The sequence below is a fragment of the Penaeus chinensis genome, chromosome 5 (genome assembly GCF_019202785.1).
Source record: "Penaeus chinensis breed Huanghai No. 1 chromosome 5, ASM1920278v2, whole genome shotgun sequence".
Taxonomy (NCBI): Eukaryota; Metazoa; Arthropoda; class Malacostraca; order Decapoda; family Penaeidae; genus Penaeus; species Penaeus chinensis.
The window spans coordinates 23,012,996-23,030,495 of NC_061823.1; the positions used below are offsets into that span (position 1 = coordinate 23,012,996).

The window sequence follows — 17,500 nt, forward strand, 5'->3', positions numbered from 1 at the left end:
GCATCAGGAAGTAAAAACAAATCCAAACAAAACAAAACAGAAAAAAAACATAAATCACCAAACAGACAAATAAACACACAAACAAGCACATATATACCAGATAAACCTTAAAAATAAAAGCAAATAAGAGAAAAATAAAGTCGCGCCAACAGTTCGAATCACAGTCCAGAAGCTCTCATGCCCCCCCCCCCCCCCCCCCCCCGGCGCACTTTCCAGCCATTAGCGCCCGAGGAATCCCGCCGCAGCGCCGCGGCCGCCCTTCCTTCTGCCAGGCGACCGGGCTGAGCAGCATGACCGCATGACCTCCCGTAATAAGGCTGAATCCGAGAAACCGGGCTGATGCTGCTCACTCCGGCGACTGGGCTGCTTTTGTTTTGCCTTCGCTGACGGCGCTGAAGCCGGGGACTCTGCTTGGTTATGTGGATTTTGCTAACTGAACTATGATTTATTAGGGAGAGACTGGTTTGATTTTTTATGCCAGCCGCGCAGTCAGCACAAGAAGTACGTTAAGAGTCACGGGTTAGCCTTTTGAATTTAAGGAGTTTCGATTCTTCGTGTATCTTTCAAATGATTTATTTTTAATCCCTTTTCATCGATTTTTCTACTTTCATTTCTTTATTCTATCTTCTTGCCTTTCACTCCCCGCCGAAAAAAAAAAAAAAAAAAAAAAAAAATATATATATATATATATATATATATATCAAAAGGTGTATTCAAATAGAATTTATCAAATAAATTATCAAATTACAGAAAGACTCCAGAAATCCAAAGGAAAAAGGAAAGAAAGAAAGGAAGAAAAGAATAAAGTAACAATATAAGAAACGATTGACTAAAAAAGAAAGAGAAACGGGGAACTTGAAGAAAAAAAAAGAAAAAAGATGCCGAAGACTAAAAAGAGGAACGAGCACTGAGCCTGCCAACTCGAAGGCAAACCGCGCCATAAGATTCCATTAGCAGCACACTCGGCGGCAACACAATGCTCGGCCGACGCAGCGAAACACATAAAGCACGGGATTCGCGCCCCCGTGGCCCGGGCGCGCGTGCAGCTCGAGAGAAGGCCGGACGCCCACCGAGAGAGGGCGGGCGAACTCTTCATGATAAATGCATTAACGGATTAGCGGCAGAAACAGGTGATTCCCCGCCACCTCATTCTGCATGACGGGGCATTTAGCTAGGCGTACAAGCACTGTGTAAATACGCATGCATGCACACACGAAAGCATAAAAAATACACATGCACATGTGCATATGCATACATATTCACACACACACACACACACACACACACACACACACACACACACACACACACACACTCTCTCTCTCTCTCTCTCTCTCTCTCTCTCTCTCTCTCTCTCTCTCTCTCTCTCTCTCTCTCTCTCTCTCTCTCCCTCCCCCCTGCTCTGTCATTTCAACTTATTTCCATGACCAACGGCATCACCATTTGCGTCACCATCATCAGCACCAAAAATCAACACCGCCTTCACCAGCCTCTCCTCTCCCGGCGACTCGACCAATTACTAACTATTTATCTCCTGCAGATCTTATCTCGATCTCGTTGCTGCCCCTTGCTCCTTCATCTGATGGTACTTCTAATTGTTTGGGGTTCAGCTTGCCTCTTCTTTCTTCTTTTGCCTTTTCTTTTTCTTTCCCCCTATTTTCCTACCTTTTTTTCGTCGTTCTTTTTTCATCGTCTACCTCCTTGTTTTCTTTCCTGTGTCTCTTTCACCTCCAACTCCATTTTCACTTCATAATACCGCTACTACTTCTTCCCTCTTTTCCACATTCAGCTTTATATCCACCTCTTTCTCTCCTATCTCTGTCCTTCTTCTTACTCCTTCCTTCCTATCTCCTATTTTCTTCCAATTCTACCACCATCTTCACCAACACTTCCTTCCTGTTTCCCATTTTTTTCTTCTCCTCCTCCACCTCTTTCCTTTCGCCCCCCATTCCGTCTTCCTCTCCCTCTTTCTCCTCATTTCCCCCCTTAATCCCCCCCTCTTCCTCCTTTCCTCTCCTCCTCTCCCCTCGTCCCCCTTCCTCCTTTCTCCTCCTCCTCCTCCCCTCCTTCTTCTTTCCCCTCTTCCTCCCCCTCCTCCTCCCCCCTCTTCCTCCTTTCCCCTCCTCTCCCTTCCTCCTTTCCCCTCCTCTTCCTCCTTTCCCCTCCTCTCTCTCCTTCCCCCTTTCCCCTTCTCCTTTTCCCTTTTTCTCCTCATCCTTTCCCCTCCTCTTCCTCCTTTCCCCTCCTCTCCCTCCTTCCTCCTTTCCCCTCCCCCTCCTCTTCCCTTCTCCTCCTCTTCCCTTCCCCTCCCTCCTCCCTCCTCCCCCTTCCCCACCCGCCCCCTCCCATCGCCATCACCGCGCACACACTTCCCGGCCAAAAGCATTCACACATGACTGCCTCCTGCTTGTCATGTGCTGTAACCTTGTTCCTTTCCTCGTTTCTCTTTCTATCTTTTATCATTTTATTTACCTGTTCTAAACCTTTCTTTTTTTATCTATCCTTTTATCTCAGGATTTTTATATGCATATATGTGTCTTCATATTTTTCGTTTGTGTCTCTCGTTCCCAGTGCTTTGAGTGGTTATTGTGTTCGTTTACTTCTTTTTCAAATATACATTTCTGCCGGTCCATCAATTTTCATTATTATTTGCATAATAATTCTGATACTCACATTTACCCATGTCTTTGAATTTTGTCGTTAATGTTTGTCTCATCGTCTTTCTTCTCTCTCTTCTTTCTTTCTTGCTTTCTTTACGATCAATATTTCACGTAGGCCGGTTTTTTATTTTTTATGATTTTCTGTTTCTCTATACATTTCGTCTTTCCTTTCTTTAAAGTGCCGACGGTGCATGAGGAATGGGGAAAAAAAAAATATATATATATATAAACACAAGGGAATACGCAAATACAAACCAATGAATCAGCTCGATGGAGCAGAAGCGACTAACAGTAAAACAATTTATTGTGACTTAACAGCACGAGACGCACCGTTTACAAAATCACGTTAAATCACGACACAGATAAACACAGATAAATCACACTGTAAAAGTATACCAAACCACAAAGAAACGCAGTATAACACACACAGAGCCATGTAAAATCACTAAACAAGAGAAACAAAGCCAAAAACTCAGCACAGCAAACAGCCAAATCACATGCATCCAAACGGCAGTACAGAGAACAACAGCCAAATCACGTGCATTCGAACGGCAGCACAGAGAAACAACAGCCAAATCACATCACAACACAAAGAGCAACAGAAAAATCACATAATACCATTACTCTACGTCAAGGCACGATTCGAGACCCGACCCTCTCTACGGCTCTCAATGGCCGAGCAACCTTACCCACTCGACCACGCAGCGCAAGGGCATCGTTGCAACCACGCTTGTCGACGTTTGAATAGCTATGACAACCTACACTTTGCTCTCTGCAGGGGAGGTCCTTTCAATAGAGGGGAGGGGGGGGGGGGTGGATGGGAGGGAAGGATGGGAGGGAAGGGAGGGAGGAGAGAGAAGGGAGATAAAGGATGGGAGAAGAGGGAAGGCAGGAAGGAGGGGGGAGGGGAAGGGAGGGGATAGCAGCGAGGGAAGAGATGGAAGGGTAGGGAAGGGAGGGAAAGGTGAAGAGTGAAGGTAAGAAGGAAGGAAGAAGAGAGAAGGGAAGAGAGGGATGAGAGGGAAGGGGAAAGAGGGGAGAAGTGGGAAGAAGCACGGGAGGGGAAGGAGAGAAGGGCATAGGGAGAGGAGGGGAGGAAAAGTATGGCGAAGACATAGGAAGAACTGCGTGAAGAGAATGTATGCGGGTGCAGAAAAAGGGAAGAAAATGGGAGGGAGGGAAGGGGAAAGAGAGGAGGAAGGCAATGAAGAAGAGGAGGAGAGGGAAGGCAGAGGAGAGGTATGTAGGAGGAAAGACAACAGAAACATAGGAGAAAAGGAAAGTGTAGAGAAGAGGCAAGAACAAAATGAAGAAGGAAACGAAGAAAAGAAAAGATGGGGGAAATAAGAAAATAAAGACGGAAAGTGAAAAAATAAAGACAAAAGGGATGGGAAAATTACATAATGCAGATTACTGCGGTTAGAAGGAAAATAAGGATAATGAGGGACTTACGAAAGGGGAGGCAGCAAAATCAAGAAAAAAAGGAAGAGAGAGAGAGAGACTGCCGAGGGGATCACAGAAAGGGGGCATTTGTTCAACATCTCATTTTTGAGAGATACAGAGAGAGAGAGAGAGAGAGAGAGAGAGAGGAGAGAGAGAGAGAGAGAGAGAGAGAGAGAGAGAGAGAGAGAGAGAGAGAGAGAGAGAGAGAGAGAGAGAGAGAGAGAAGAGAGAGAAAGAGAGAGAAAGAGAGAGAAAGAGAGAGAAGAGAGAGAGAGAGAGAGAGAAGAGAGAGAGAGAGAGAAGAGAGAGAGAGAGAGAAAGAGAGAGAGAGAGAGAAAGAGAGAGAGAGAGAGAGAGAGAGAGAGAGAGAGAGAGAGAGAGAGAGAGAGAGAGAGAGAGAGAGAGAGAGAGAGAGAGAGAGAGAGAGAGAGAGAGAGAGAGAGAGAGAGAGAGAGAGAGAGAGAGAGAGAGAGAGAGGAGTGAAGGATGAGAGGAGAGAGGGAGGGAGGGAGGGGAGGGAGGGAGGGAGGGAGGGAGGGAGGGAGGGAGGGGAGGGAGGGAGGAGGGAGGGAGAGAGGGAGGGAGGGAGGCATTTGTTCAACATCTCAGAGAGAGAGAGAGAGAGAGAAGAGAGAGAGAGAGAGAGAGAAGGAGAGAGAGAGAGAGAGAGAGAGGGAGGAGGGAGGGAGGGAGGGAGGGAGGGAGGGAGGGAGAGAGAGAGGGAGAGAGGGAGAGAGGGAGGGAGGGAGGGAGGGAGGGAGAGAGAGAGAGAGGGGGGGAGAGAGGGAGGGGGAGAGGGAGGTAGGGGGGAGGGAGGGAGGGAGGGAGGGAGGGAGGGAGGGAGGGAGGGAGGGAGGGAGGGAGGAAGATAGGGAAGGAGAGAGAGAGAGAGAGAGGGAGGGAGGGAGAGGGGGGGGAAGGGGGAAGAGCAGTGATACAAAATCTAACACAAGGCGAGGGAGATATAAGGCGGGATGGGTCAGGAGGGGAGGAGGGGGGGTGACAAGACCCAAGCACCCCCCCCCCCTGCCCCCCGGACGCCTGCTGGGACGACCACCGCCACCAACAAACCCGGGAGTGCAACTAACGAGCTACGTGACGGAAATATACAGCCGCATTTAACGTAAAACCATTCTTCTCTCGGCTCTTCATCATCCTCCAGCTGACACGTAAACACAGACGCACGCAGACGCAAACACAAAAGCATCTGAAAGCACGCACGCACGCACGCACGCATTCACTCACTCACTCACACACATTCAAACACACACACACACACACACACACACACACACACACACACACACACACACACACACACACACACACACACACACACATACATGCATAAACAAACAAACACAAGCACGCACGAAAGTACGCATTCACTCACTCACTCACACACATTCAAACAAACAAACACACACACACACACACACACACACACACACACAAACACAAGCACGCACGCACACAACCCGGAAGCTCGTTCGTGCATGACTCGAACCCCAGCCTCTATTGACGTCCTAGTATCTTTCCTCTGATCCATAATCAACCGTTAACCCTTAAACCACCTTCCCATTTTCCCTGAACTTTTAAACTCTCCCCATTAGCTATTTACCCTTAACACTCCCCATTTCTCATCAACCCTTCCACGTCTCATTTCTCCTAAGTCATTACTTCTTCCCAATTTCCCCTTAACCCTCAACCCCATCCCCTTTTCTCCTGAACTCTCAACCCCTCCCCATTGCCTATTTCCCCTTAAGACCCTCCCCACTCCCCACTAATCACTGAATCCCTCCCCATTTCTCATTAACCCTTCCTCACCACATTCCCCATTTATTATTTTCCGTTATACCCTTCCCCCATTCCCTATTAAGCCCTGAACCCCTCCCCTATTTCTCCTTAACTCTTGATCCCCCATTTCCCCTTAACCAATTCCCTCTTCCCATTTCTCCCTTCCCATTTCGTCTCAACAGTTATTGCAACTTACCATGAAGCAGTCGGAACTCTGGCGACATTTGGCGTCCCTGTCCACTCTCGGTACCGTGAACTGTGAACAAAAGGAAAGAACAGCTAATAACACGTCGGAACATAGTCATCAACGACACTTTATTTCTAATGAACAATTTCTGAGTTAATGAACATTTTTTTTTCAAAGAGGCAGGCAGGCCAAGAATGAAATCACCTCTGATCTCGTCTCCAAGCCTGTTTGTTTCAGACCTCCGAGATGCGAGTGTAAGGAAAAGAAAAACAAAAGAAAAAATAATAAGAATAAAGAAAATACAGCAAAAAGCAACAGACTCTTTTACCAATACGTCTCGGGGGTCCACGCGGGGTCATGCGGCGAGGGGGGGGAGGGAGACTGTGGGTATATGTCGTGCCTGCTTGACCCCTGATTGGACCCCGCGGAGCAGGGGAAGGTGCAGTCGACTCCTCTTTAGAACACAAGATGTCATCTCTCTGAATGTGGTATTGTCTGCTTTTTTGTTGCGTTCACTGTGTATTTTTTCTATTTTTAACATGGACATATAATATTCCATACATATACATATACATATACACATATATTTTTGTATGTGTGTGTATATGTGTATGTGTGTGTGTATATATATATGTGTGTGTGTGTGTTTGTCTTGTCACACACACACACACACACACACACACACACACACACACACACACACACACACACACACACACACACACACACACACACACACACACACACACACAAACACACACAGATATATACGAGTTTGTATAAAAAGGCTAAGATAAAAAAGTAAAAGCAACAATTTTAAAGAATGTGAATAGATGCTTTCCTTATCTTGGATCGCGAGGCGTGCCAGAGCACCGTGCCAAGACACGAAAAAAACACAAATACGAAAATTTCGATAAACAGAACAAACGACGCATAACGTTGCGTCAAGTTCAGAAGACCATAAGAGACCGCGGCAGCCCTTGCAGACCCTACAGAGCACAGACCCTATACTGCGAGTAGAGACCCCAATGTACACGCTTCAGAGCCCGGTCAGTGATCATCAGAGCCCCTAGAAAGTACGAGACACTCCCCAAAATTTCTCGGGACGGAGGAGAGGCCGCCGAGAGCGCCTGGAAACCCTTGAAACCCTGGCAGACCCCAGACTCACCGCAGACCCCCGGCGCTGTCGATAGCATCACCCGCGCGCTTCCCCCGCGGTGGAAATGCCCTCGGTCGGGAAGCGATCGTATCGCCTGACGCTGCCTTTCGTCCGGCACGATAAGGCTAATCTTCCCGGACGCGGGGACAGCGCCGTCGTCGTCAGGAGGGAGTCAACGTGCCGGAACAATGTCAGCCCCGCCGCCCCCCTCCGCCTGATGGCCGTCATTGTCTCTCTGTCGCAGGAATGCGCGCGTGGCGACAGGTTCTCTTACATGTTTACTTTCGTTGACGGCGAAGCTCAAGGTTTCCCAAGGTTTCCTCTCTCAAGTCTGAGGGGACGCTGAAAGGCACTCAGGAAGCACAGAGGTTCCTGATTGTGCGCTCACACACACACACACACACACACACACACACACACACACACACACACACACACACACACACACACACACACACACACACACACACACACACACACACACACACACACACATACACACACACACACACACACACACACACACACACACACACACACACACACATATATATATATATATATATAATATATATACACATGTGTGTATACATATATGTATACATATAAATACATATAAATATACATATAAATATACATATATTTACATTTATACATATACATATAAGTGGGCGTGTGTATACATATATGTATACATATGAATACATATATGTATAATATACATATGCATATGAATACATATATATATAATATACATACCCACATGTCTGTGTATGTGTATTTATGATGACAAAGAGCAAGATGCTGTTGCCTCAGATATGATCAAGGGATGGCCTCCGATCGGGTGCTGTGCAACCGTTACAATAGTAAAGATGAGGGTGTGTGAGTGAGTGAGTGAGTGAGTGAGTGAGTGAGTGAGAGAGAGAGAGAGAGAGAGAGAGAGAGAGAGAGAGAGAGAGAGAGAGAGAGAGAGAGAGAGAGAGAGAGAGAGAAGCGAGGAGAGGGCATCTAGCCATCATCAGGAGAGAGGTCGGTCGGCCAGGCTCCGCGATAAGGTCACACCAAGTACTAAATTAGAAACCCAATACGAGTAACAGATCCCGAAGCTCCTCCCGCCCGCGCCCACGCCCACCTCCACGCCCACGCCTACGCCTACGAGTCAGTTGCAAACGAGCAGGTGATTTTGTTCCGCAGCCTGCTTAAGTGAGTGAGTGAGTGAGTGAGTGAGTGAGTGAGTGAGTGAGTGGGTGAGTGAGTGAGTGAGTGAGTGAGTGAGTGAGTGAGTGAGTGAGTGAGTGAGTGAGTGAGTGAGAAGGAGAAAGAGAGAGATAGATATAGAGATAGAGATAGAGATAGAGATAGAGATAGAGATAGAGATAGAGAGAGAGAGAGAGAGAGAGAGAGAGAGAGAGAGAGAGAGAGAGAGAGAGAGAGAGAGCCCAGCCTCCTTTGACTCCTGCCCGTCACCCACGCCGCCCCCCCCCCCCTCGCCAGGTCCGCACGGGGCAAATTCTGTTCATTCTTCAGGGCAGTGATGGCGGGCCTGATCATCTGTTAAAATGTCTCCCCCCCCCCATCATTCCCGACCCTGTTGAACCACGTAGCCTTTGCCCTCCCCTACCCCCCCCTCTTCCATACTCATTGCTAATTCACCCGTGCCCCCTCCCTCGCTCTCTTCTCCCCCCCCCCCCCATAACCCCTCACTTCTTTTACCTTTAACTTCCCATATCCGTCCCCTTCTAATGCCTCTCGCTCTCAACAAAGTCCCCTTAACCCTACGTACTCTTCCTTTTTCCTTCCTCCCTATCTCTTCACCCCTTACCCATTATCTCCTTCCCTCTCCTCTCCTCCCAACCTCTTCCCCTTCCCTTCCTCCCCTCTCAACCCCCTCTCTTCCCCTACACTCTCCCCTTGTCCCTTAACCCCTTCCCTCACACTTTATCCATTGCCCCTTACCCCTTGCTCCTTGCCCCCTCCCCTTAACCCTTTACCTCTACCCCTTACCTCTTACCCCTACCCCTTAGCCCCTCCTCTCCCCCTTCCTTCCCACCAAAACCTCCCCCCCCCCCGCTTTCCCCCCTAGATCACCCCCCCAGATGCGCCTCCCGGTCCATCCAAAATGGCCCCCGCATTATGCAAATTTCTCCGCGAATCCCGGGGCAGTTATCAGCGGCGTCGAATGGGCGACCGCGAAACGGGAGACGCCGCTCAGGGATAATTCCAAGGCGCTCGAGGACGTTCCTCGGACCCCACGCGCACTTGTTGAGGACGCGTTTGTATGTGCGTGCGTGCGTGCGTGCGTGCGTGCGTGCGTGCGTGCGTGCGTGCGTGCGTGCGTGTGTGTGTGTGTGTGTGTGTGTTTTATTTGCTTGAATGTTTGTTTAATAGGTTGGATGGTTGGTTTCTTGCTTGCTTTGTTTGTTTGTTTGTTTGTCTTAAGGTTTATGTATGTTAGGCTATTCATTCGTTCGTTTATTTTATTTATCTATATATTCATCTTTATTTATTTATTCAATTATTTATTTACTCATACATCCAATACACATGCACAGAAATACAAGAAAAAGAGAGACGGAAGATTGTGAAAGTGTAATATAATATTCCAGTAGGATTGATCATAATGGAATAAAATAATCTTTTCGATCTCATAACAGCGGAGAAATAATCACTGGGTGTCAGAATACATGTATATTTTCGTTAGATCAATAAATGATTTATGCCTCATGAGTAATAAATCTGAAACGGATTAAACCTTGTATTTTGTATTCACCAATATGTAATTACTTCAATTAATGACCTGGCTCGCTAATAAATGAGCAAGCAAGTTAATTACACTTTGAAATGTACCACAATGCTTAAATTCCTCTTATTCTAGAATGTTCTATCAGTAACGAATTCCGAGTTTGATACAGCTTCTGTAAACAATAATAATAATAATAATAATAATAATAATAATAATAATAATAATAATAATAATAATGATAATGATAATGATAATGATAATGATAATGATAATGATAATGATAATGATAATAATAATAACAATAATAACAATAATGATAATAATAAAAATTAATAAATCTGTTACTGAACTCCAGCTGCGAAAAGAGAGATTCATTGAAGACGCCATAATAATAATAAAAATAAATGCCTCTGGGAACTCCAATTTAGGTGCAGGGAGAAATAAATGACGTAGTTCCATTTGTCTTAAACGACCCGGAGTTTGATATCTATCAATTTCGTTTTCTGTCCTTTTTTATGGATATTATTTCAGTTTGAGGTGTCAGGATATGTCAAGGGCAATATATTTTTAAGACACATATTTCACACACACACACACACACACACACACACACACACACACACACACACACACACACACACACACACACACACACACACACACACACATAATTAAACATATATAAATATATATGTTATATCGAAGGTAACCATTGGTCGATGATGCCTTTATAAATACTTCTAGGTCTACATACGCAAACGTATAAACATACACATTTGCGTATACTTCCTACCCATCTAACTTCCAATCCTTTTTCAATACACACAAAGATATAAAGAGAGGCAACCTTCCATGAAATTGCTCATCGAGAGTACCACTCGATCATCCATCATCCAAGAGCTTTATTCCGACGACGCATCCAAATCGCGAAATCCTATAATAAAAAAACGCGAAAAGAGCGAACAATTCACGTGAGACGATTCCCGCCAACTGCCACTCCTCTCTTTCGCACCCTTTCCTCCTCTCGCCCAAATCTGATCTCGCAGATTTTGCCAGGAATAATCTGTCTCAGCTTTACACCTCCGCGGCCCGAGGATTCTGTTAATCTGGGTTATCGCCGTATCCATCTGTTTTCCAATTGTTTAAGACTCTTTCTCGGGTCACGGGTTGGAGACACGCTACCCGCAAGTGACAATGGCGGATCAGGTTGGTGAAAACTCCCTTCTTTTGTTTGTGCTTTCGGGGTCCGGTGCGCGCCTCCCGCGGGGCGATTGTCATGGGTCGCGATGCCCTCCGAGGATGGGGTTGTCGGGTGGGAGGAGGGGGTCGTGTGTCTCGGTGGGGGTATGTATGTATGCATGGTTGTGTGCGTTCGCAAATAGGAATAGGAACTCGGATAAGTTTAGACATGCACTCACGGGGACGAACACACGCACACAAGGATAAACACAAACACACAAACACACACAACCACACACACACGCACACACACACACACACACACACACACACACACACACACACACACACACACACACACACACACACACACACACACACATTCCCCCCCTCCCCCTCCCCGCCACATGCACGGCAGCAACAGAGACAAAGAGAGACAAAAGCGAAGCGGTTTCCCGGACGACACCTCGCCGACGGACCCTGGGAAGAAGACGGAAGAAGCAACAACAAAAAAATCTCGGCGTATAGAATAAGGGAAAGGGGGAAGGGGGGGGGGAGGAGCAAGTGGAAGGAAAGAGGCAGAGGGGGTGGAAAGAAATAGGGAGAATGGAAGGGGTAAGAGTAAGGCGAAAGGGGAAGAGGAGGGGCGAGAGGAAGGGGAGAGGCGCAGTTTCTCAGGACCACCGGAGGAGGGCAATCAGTAGTCGCTAGGATTTTCCAACTTCGGCATCCTTGGCATTTTCACTTACCCCTCCCCCCTAACTCCTACTAAACGTCTTGGACCTTAAATCCTCCCTTTTTTAACAACCCTCCTTTCCCCTGTAAGAAACCCCTTTGTCACAACGAGGAACCCCAGCTAAAACTTTTTTTTCCCGATCCAACTGTAGCTGTCTTGAGGAAACCTCCGCTACCACCCTCTAACTGAAGCGCTTCCTAACCCCTCTATCCCCACCCTCTATCCCCTCAACCCCCTCTCCATTAACCCCAACCTCCCTTTTCAAACCCGTCGCCGCGGCATTGCAGGGCCGTTGCGTGTGGCCTTGCGTCGATCCCGGCCAGACGTGCTACTGGTTTGGGTATGATGATGATGATGGTATTATGATAATAGTTCTTCATTCTGCGGTCGATATCATCCATTACGACAAATATATATCATCATTTGGGACGCTGATCATCACTCTGGGCCATCCCTTTCCCGCCTCCATTACTTAGACCGGTCACACTTTCAAACCCCTTTTTCTCACTGGAAGACAAAAAAAAAAAAAAGAGAGAGAGAAAAAGAAATGGAGGTTGTGTACGTTTTACCCCTGAGATATTGAATTGCAAACACAGAGACGTTTTTTGCTGAATAAAGCGAAAAGTGATTTCAGAATTGTTGAACAAGCGTTGATGCCGATGGATTGTTTGGCGTTAGTAGTGGTGTTCGCGGTAGTGATGATGATGGTGATGTGGTGGTGGCAGTGGCCGCGTAATACTGATAATAATTATACAGCTGCTGTTGCTGATAATAAAGAGAAGGACGAATAGGGAAGTACTTTAATTTTCATTAACATTACTTTTACCAGTAACAGTCACCAGCTGTTGCAGCTGCTCGTGATAATGGTAACGATAATGACTTCTTCACCCCCATGAATACAAAACTCCCCGCTATAAACAACGCAGATAATGATACACAATAAATACCGAATCTGTCACACTCCCGCTCTATCGGCCCTCATTAACGCCGAACAAGCCTCGCAATCACGTCACCGGAAGCACATAAAACCTGATTCGTGTCTCCCCGAAATGACACAAACGAACGAACGACGCCCTGGGCCCTCCGAGGATCAACGACACGGCGCCCGCTCCTCCTCCCGCTGCTTCTGCCTCTCCTTCGGTGGCAAACGACACTGATTATGTCCCCAGCGCCACGCCGAAATCACCACGAGTGGATTCCAGGGCGTCTCATGGCGAGGCCTCGTGATGGCATTTTCGACGGAGGCTGGACGGCGAGCGCACGGGGTCGAGGTCTCTGTTTCGGCTCTCGGTCTTCTTCTTCTTCTTCTTCTTCTTCATCTCTCTCTCTCTCTCTCTCTCTCTCTCTCTCTCTCTCTCTCTCTCTCTCTCTCTCTCTCTCTCTCTCTCTCTCTCTCTCTCTCTCTCTCGGTCGCTCGCTCGCCCTCTCGCTCGCCCTCTCGCTCGCCCTCTCGCTCGCCCTCTCGCTCGCCCTCTCGCTCGCCCTCTCGCTCGCCCTCTCGCTCGCCCTCGCTCTCGCCCTCGCTCTCGCCCTCGCTCTCGCCCTCGGTCTTAGCATTAACCAATTCCTTGTAATTCTGGTCTGACAATTAACATCACAGGCGTCCGTGTCGCCCGGAGGAGCTATCGAGTGAGAACCAATTTCAAAATATCAGCAATAATAACTTTATATACACGCGGCAGTTGTTTTATTTTCTTTAATATCACTATTGCCACTTATTCTTAATGGAACAACATGCCTTCTTTCCGGACAAGATAGACTGTACAAGAGGCGACCTTGCCCATTTCGCTCGACTAGCACTGGTCTATCAGAATACCGTTTTCTGTTGAAAAAAGACAGATCATCCATCCGCCCTAATCAAACATAAAAGAAAACGTGACAAAGTATTTAAGGCGTAACTCGCCGGAAAATGAGGCCTGAATGTGTTTACCCGCAATTACTACCCAATTCATTTTTTTTGCTTCTTCGTCAAGGGATGAGTCAATATTTTTTCCCACTCCCTCTCTCTCTCCCTTAACAAAGTCGATTTCGTGTATTTATGGGCGATTCTGTTCCGTGGGGAAGGCGTCCCAGAATCCCATATCACTTCGACCGTTTTCTTTGGCTTTCCTCTTCGCCGACGTCCAGGGGATACCACGCTTTTCCGAAACAACAATGGCAATTCACGATCCTGACTTTAATGTCCCATACGGTTATATAGTAATGCATTTGTGTCTATGTATTTGTCTGTGTCTTTGTCTGTTTGTCTTTGGCTGTCGGTGATCGGTAAGGATACGGCCTGTCATGGTCACGGCCGCACTAAAACGTCACGGATCCTGGACGGCTGAACGTGGGACTCTAACCTTCCCACAGGATGAAGGGGGAAGGTCGAGAGAACCTATGGGAGTGAAGAGAAAAAGGAAGGGGTGTGACGAAACGAAAAAAGTGAACAGAAGAGAGGGAGAGGGAGAGGGAGAGGGAGAGGGAGAGGGAGAGGGAGAGGGAGAGGGAGAGGGAGAGGAGAGGAGAGGGAGAGGGAGAGAGAGAGAGGGGAGAGAGAGAGAGGGGAGAGAGAGAGAGGGGAGAGAGAGAGAGGGGAGAGAGAGAAAGAGAGTGAAGAGAAGAAAGGAAATATATATATATATATATATATATATATAGAGAGAGAGAGAGAGAGAGAGAGAGAGAGAGAGAGAGAGACAGAAAAAAAGATGGATGTTAGGAAGAAAAAAACATAGGTATGAAATCAAGAAATGGAAAATAGATTTGATAAACACGAGGAAGGAAAGGGAAAGAACAAGAGGAAGAAGAAAGAGAGAGAGAACGAGGAATATGAAAAGAGCGAAACAGAGAACGAGAAAGACAAATAGAGGCACGAGAGACAAAGAGAAGAGAAGAAAGATTTTTTTTCTTCTTCTTCTCAAGAACCCGACGAAGCGAAATGAATATTCATACCTACAAACCATAACAACACCCGCCTGGAATCTGAATTTGGCGATTTCAATTATCATGCCCTAAAATACCGCCCTCGCCTCCTTCAAAAGCGCCAAGGGGCATCGCTCGAGTGTTTACAAAATACCCCATCACGCACGCCGTTTTCTTTGCACAGCCAACCCCCTTTCCCTCGCGCGTCACGTTTTCTGTTTTGTGTTTTAAGCGTCCGGCAAACACCTGCAGACGGAGTGTGGCCAAGGAGGGGAAGATGGAGGAGGAGGAGGAGGAGGAGGAGGAGGAGGAGGAGGAGGAGGAGGAGGAGGAGGAGGAGGAGGAGGAGGAGGAGGAGGAGGAGGAGGAGGAGGAGGAGGAAGGAGGAAGGAGGAAGAGAGGGATAGTGATGGGGGGGGGGAGGAGGAGGAGGAGGAGGAGGAGGAGGAGGAGGAGGAGGAGGAGGAGGAGGAGGAGGAGGAGGAGGAGGAGGAGGAGGAGGAGGAGGAGGAGAAGAAGAAGGAGGAGAAAGAGGAGGAGAAGGAGAAGGAGAAGGAGAAGGAGAAGGAGGAGAAGGAGGAGAAGGAGGAGAAGGAGAAGGAGGAGAAGAAGGAGAAGGAGAAGAAGACGGGGTGGAAGAAGAAGAAGACGGGGAGGAAGAAGGGCAGAAGGCAAATAAGAAAAGCTGAACGATGAATATGAGGAGAAGGAGAGCAAGAGAGGGGAAAGAGGAAGAGTAGGCAGGGGACATGGGACTGGAGGTTTGTAAGACGAAAAGGAGAAGCAGGGTTTAAGCACAGGGGGCGGAGAGAAGAAGAGGGAGAGAGAAGGAGAGGAGGAGAGGAAAAGGGCAAGGCTAAACTAAAAAGGTGGAGATTTGAGACGAGGAAGAAAAAAGGAGAGAAGGGAGAATGGAAATGGGGTGAGAGGAGGGGAAGAAAGAAGAGGAAGAAGGAGAGGGAAAGAAAGAAGGGGAAGAAAGAAAAGGGGTGAGAGAAGAGGAGGCGGGGGCGGGAGGCGTGAAGAAGAAGGGAGAGTTTACGTAGGATGTTATTCCAGCCTTCGCCGCGGCGCCGCCACGGACCCTTCGTCACGTACGTCGAAAAGGAAGTCATGGCATCCCAATGACGCCCGAATCCTGCCATACGAGTTGCCATCACGCTGTTCCCGGAGGCGGGAGTCCCTTGTCCCTGCTTCTCCTCCGTCTTTCCGGCAATATTTTCCTCGCACATCATGATTCCCTTTTTATTTTCCCATCTGGCTCTTAACGAAACCGTATCACTTAACCCCCTTCACCTCCTTCCTTTCTCGGTCTGCTTTTTGTTTCTTTTTTAGCTATTCATTTCGACTCTCAACTTCCAAGTCATGGAAAATGTACGAGTCAAGGCCAGTTCACACGTTCTTCATATCATCCCGAGGATCTGAGGCGGACCTAACGACCGCCATATTAAATCTTTATGGCTGTTTTCTTCAAGAAGTTCGTAATACCAGACACATTGGGCGAGTCTGCGCCGCTAGGAGAGCGCCAATAAAATCTGGCTCCATAATGGCAAAGGAATATATATATATATATATAAATAGTTACTGCATATGAACTTTCGGCATTTTTTTAAGAGACGTGACTGTCTTCTGATGTGAGATTCCTAAAATAGACGCAAGTCAGTCCCTGTAATGTTCTCGTCTTGTGAATATCAAAGTTTTGATAAAACATGAAGATGAAAGTCTTTCAAAGTCTTTCGACAATATTTAAGTAATCTAATCCGATTGCTTGTGAAAAAATGCTTCTTTATAAGCAATTGTTATCAAATCTTTGACAGTGCGGAACGGATACATTTTTAAAATGAGAATAAGGGAATTTTTATCAGATTATACACACGCAAACACAGAAACTCACACTCACACTAACAAACAAGCACGCACACACTTAAATATATATACATAAAGACGCACACTAATGTAAAAACACGCACCTTTCCCTCCCACATGAAATAGGTCAACCAAAATAAGCGAACATATAAAAATGCAAGCAGACACATACACACACACCCATCTGTAAACTTTAAACCCAAACACCGAAATCTGAAATGAAGCCACACAAACCAAGCGAAGCATAAACCCAAACAACACAAACTCTAAGGAAAACTTCGAACTTCTAAATCCCGGTTGTATAATGGAGGACACAGCGAGCCATTAGTGGTGTCCTTTGTCAGTCATCCAGGCGACATACCCCTTAATGACTCGGATGTAATGGTTCAACCCAGTTCGTTGTACACGTAATGGTTCGTCCTTGGCTTTGCTTGGGGTTTAATGTATAAGGGATTCCGCTATGTACCGAGTCGCTGATGGTTCCAGTTGTGGGATGAAGGTGAGAGAAGGAAAGGAGAAAGGGGGTAGGGTGGGGAAGGAGAAAGGAGGGTGAGGAGGGTAAGGAAAGGGAGAGGGAGCGAAGAGAAATGGGGGTGATTGGGGAGGGAGAATGAAACTGAAAAGGGGCAGCAGAAAGAGGGAAAGATAGGGGGGAGCAGAAAGGTGGAATTGGGAAGGGAAAATGAGAGGTGGGGGAGACTGAAAGACTGAAGAGAGGGATGTGGGCCGTCCCTTTCTTCCCGAGGACAGGAGGAAAAGGAAAGGAAAGAATTGGTGAGATAAGGAGGTATAGGAGAAGATAAACAGGTAGATATAATTGGGAAGG

At 47.2% G+C, this 17,500-nt stretch overlaps 1 protein-coding gene across 1 annotated transcript in view; it reads right to left on the reverse strand.

Annotated features, from left to right (window-relative positions):
• The window catches only part of LOC125025614, a 127,168-nt gene that overhangs the window by 18,156 nt on the left and 91,512 nt on the right, over nucleotides 1-17,500 (reverse strand). The window contains exon 2 of the mRNA XM_047613642.1: nucleotides 6,097-6,156. Within this exon, the coding sequence (XP_047469598.1) occupies nucleotides 6,097-6,156 (60 nt within the window). The remainder of the gene's footprint in view (nucleotides 1-6,096; nucleotides 6,157-17,500) is intronic.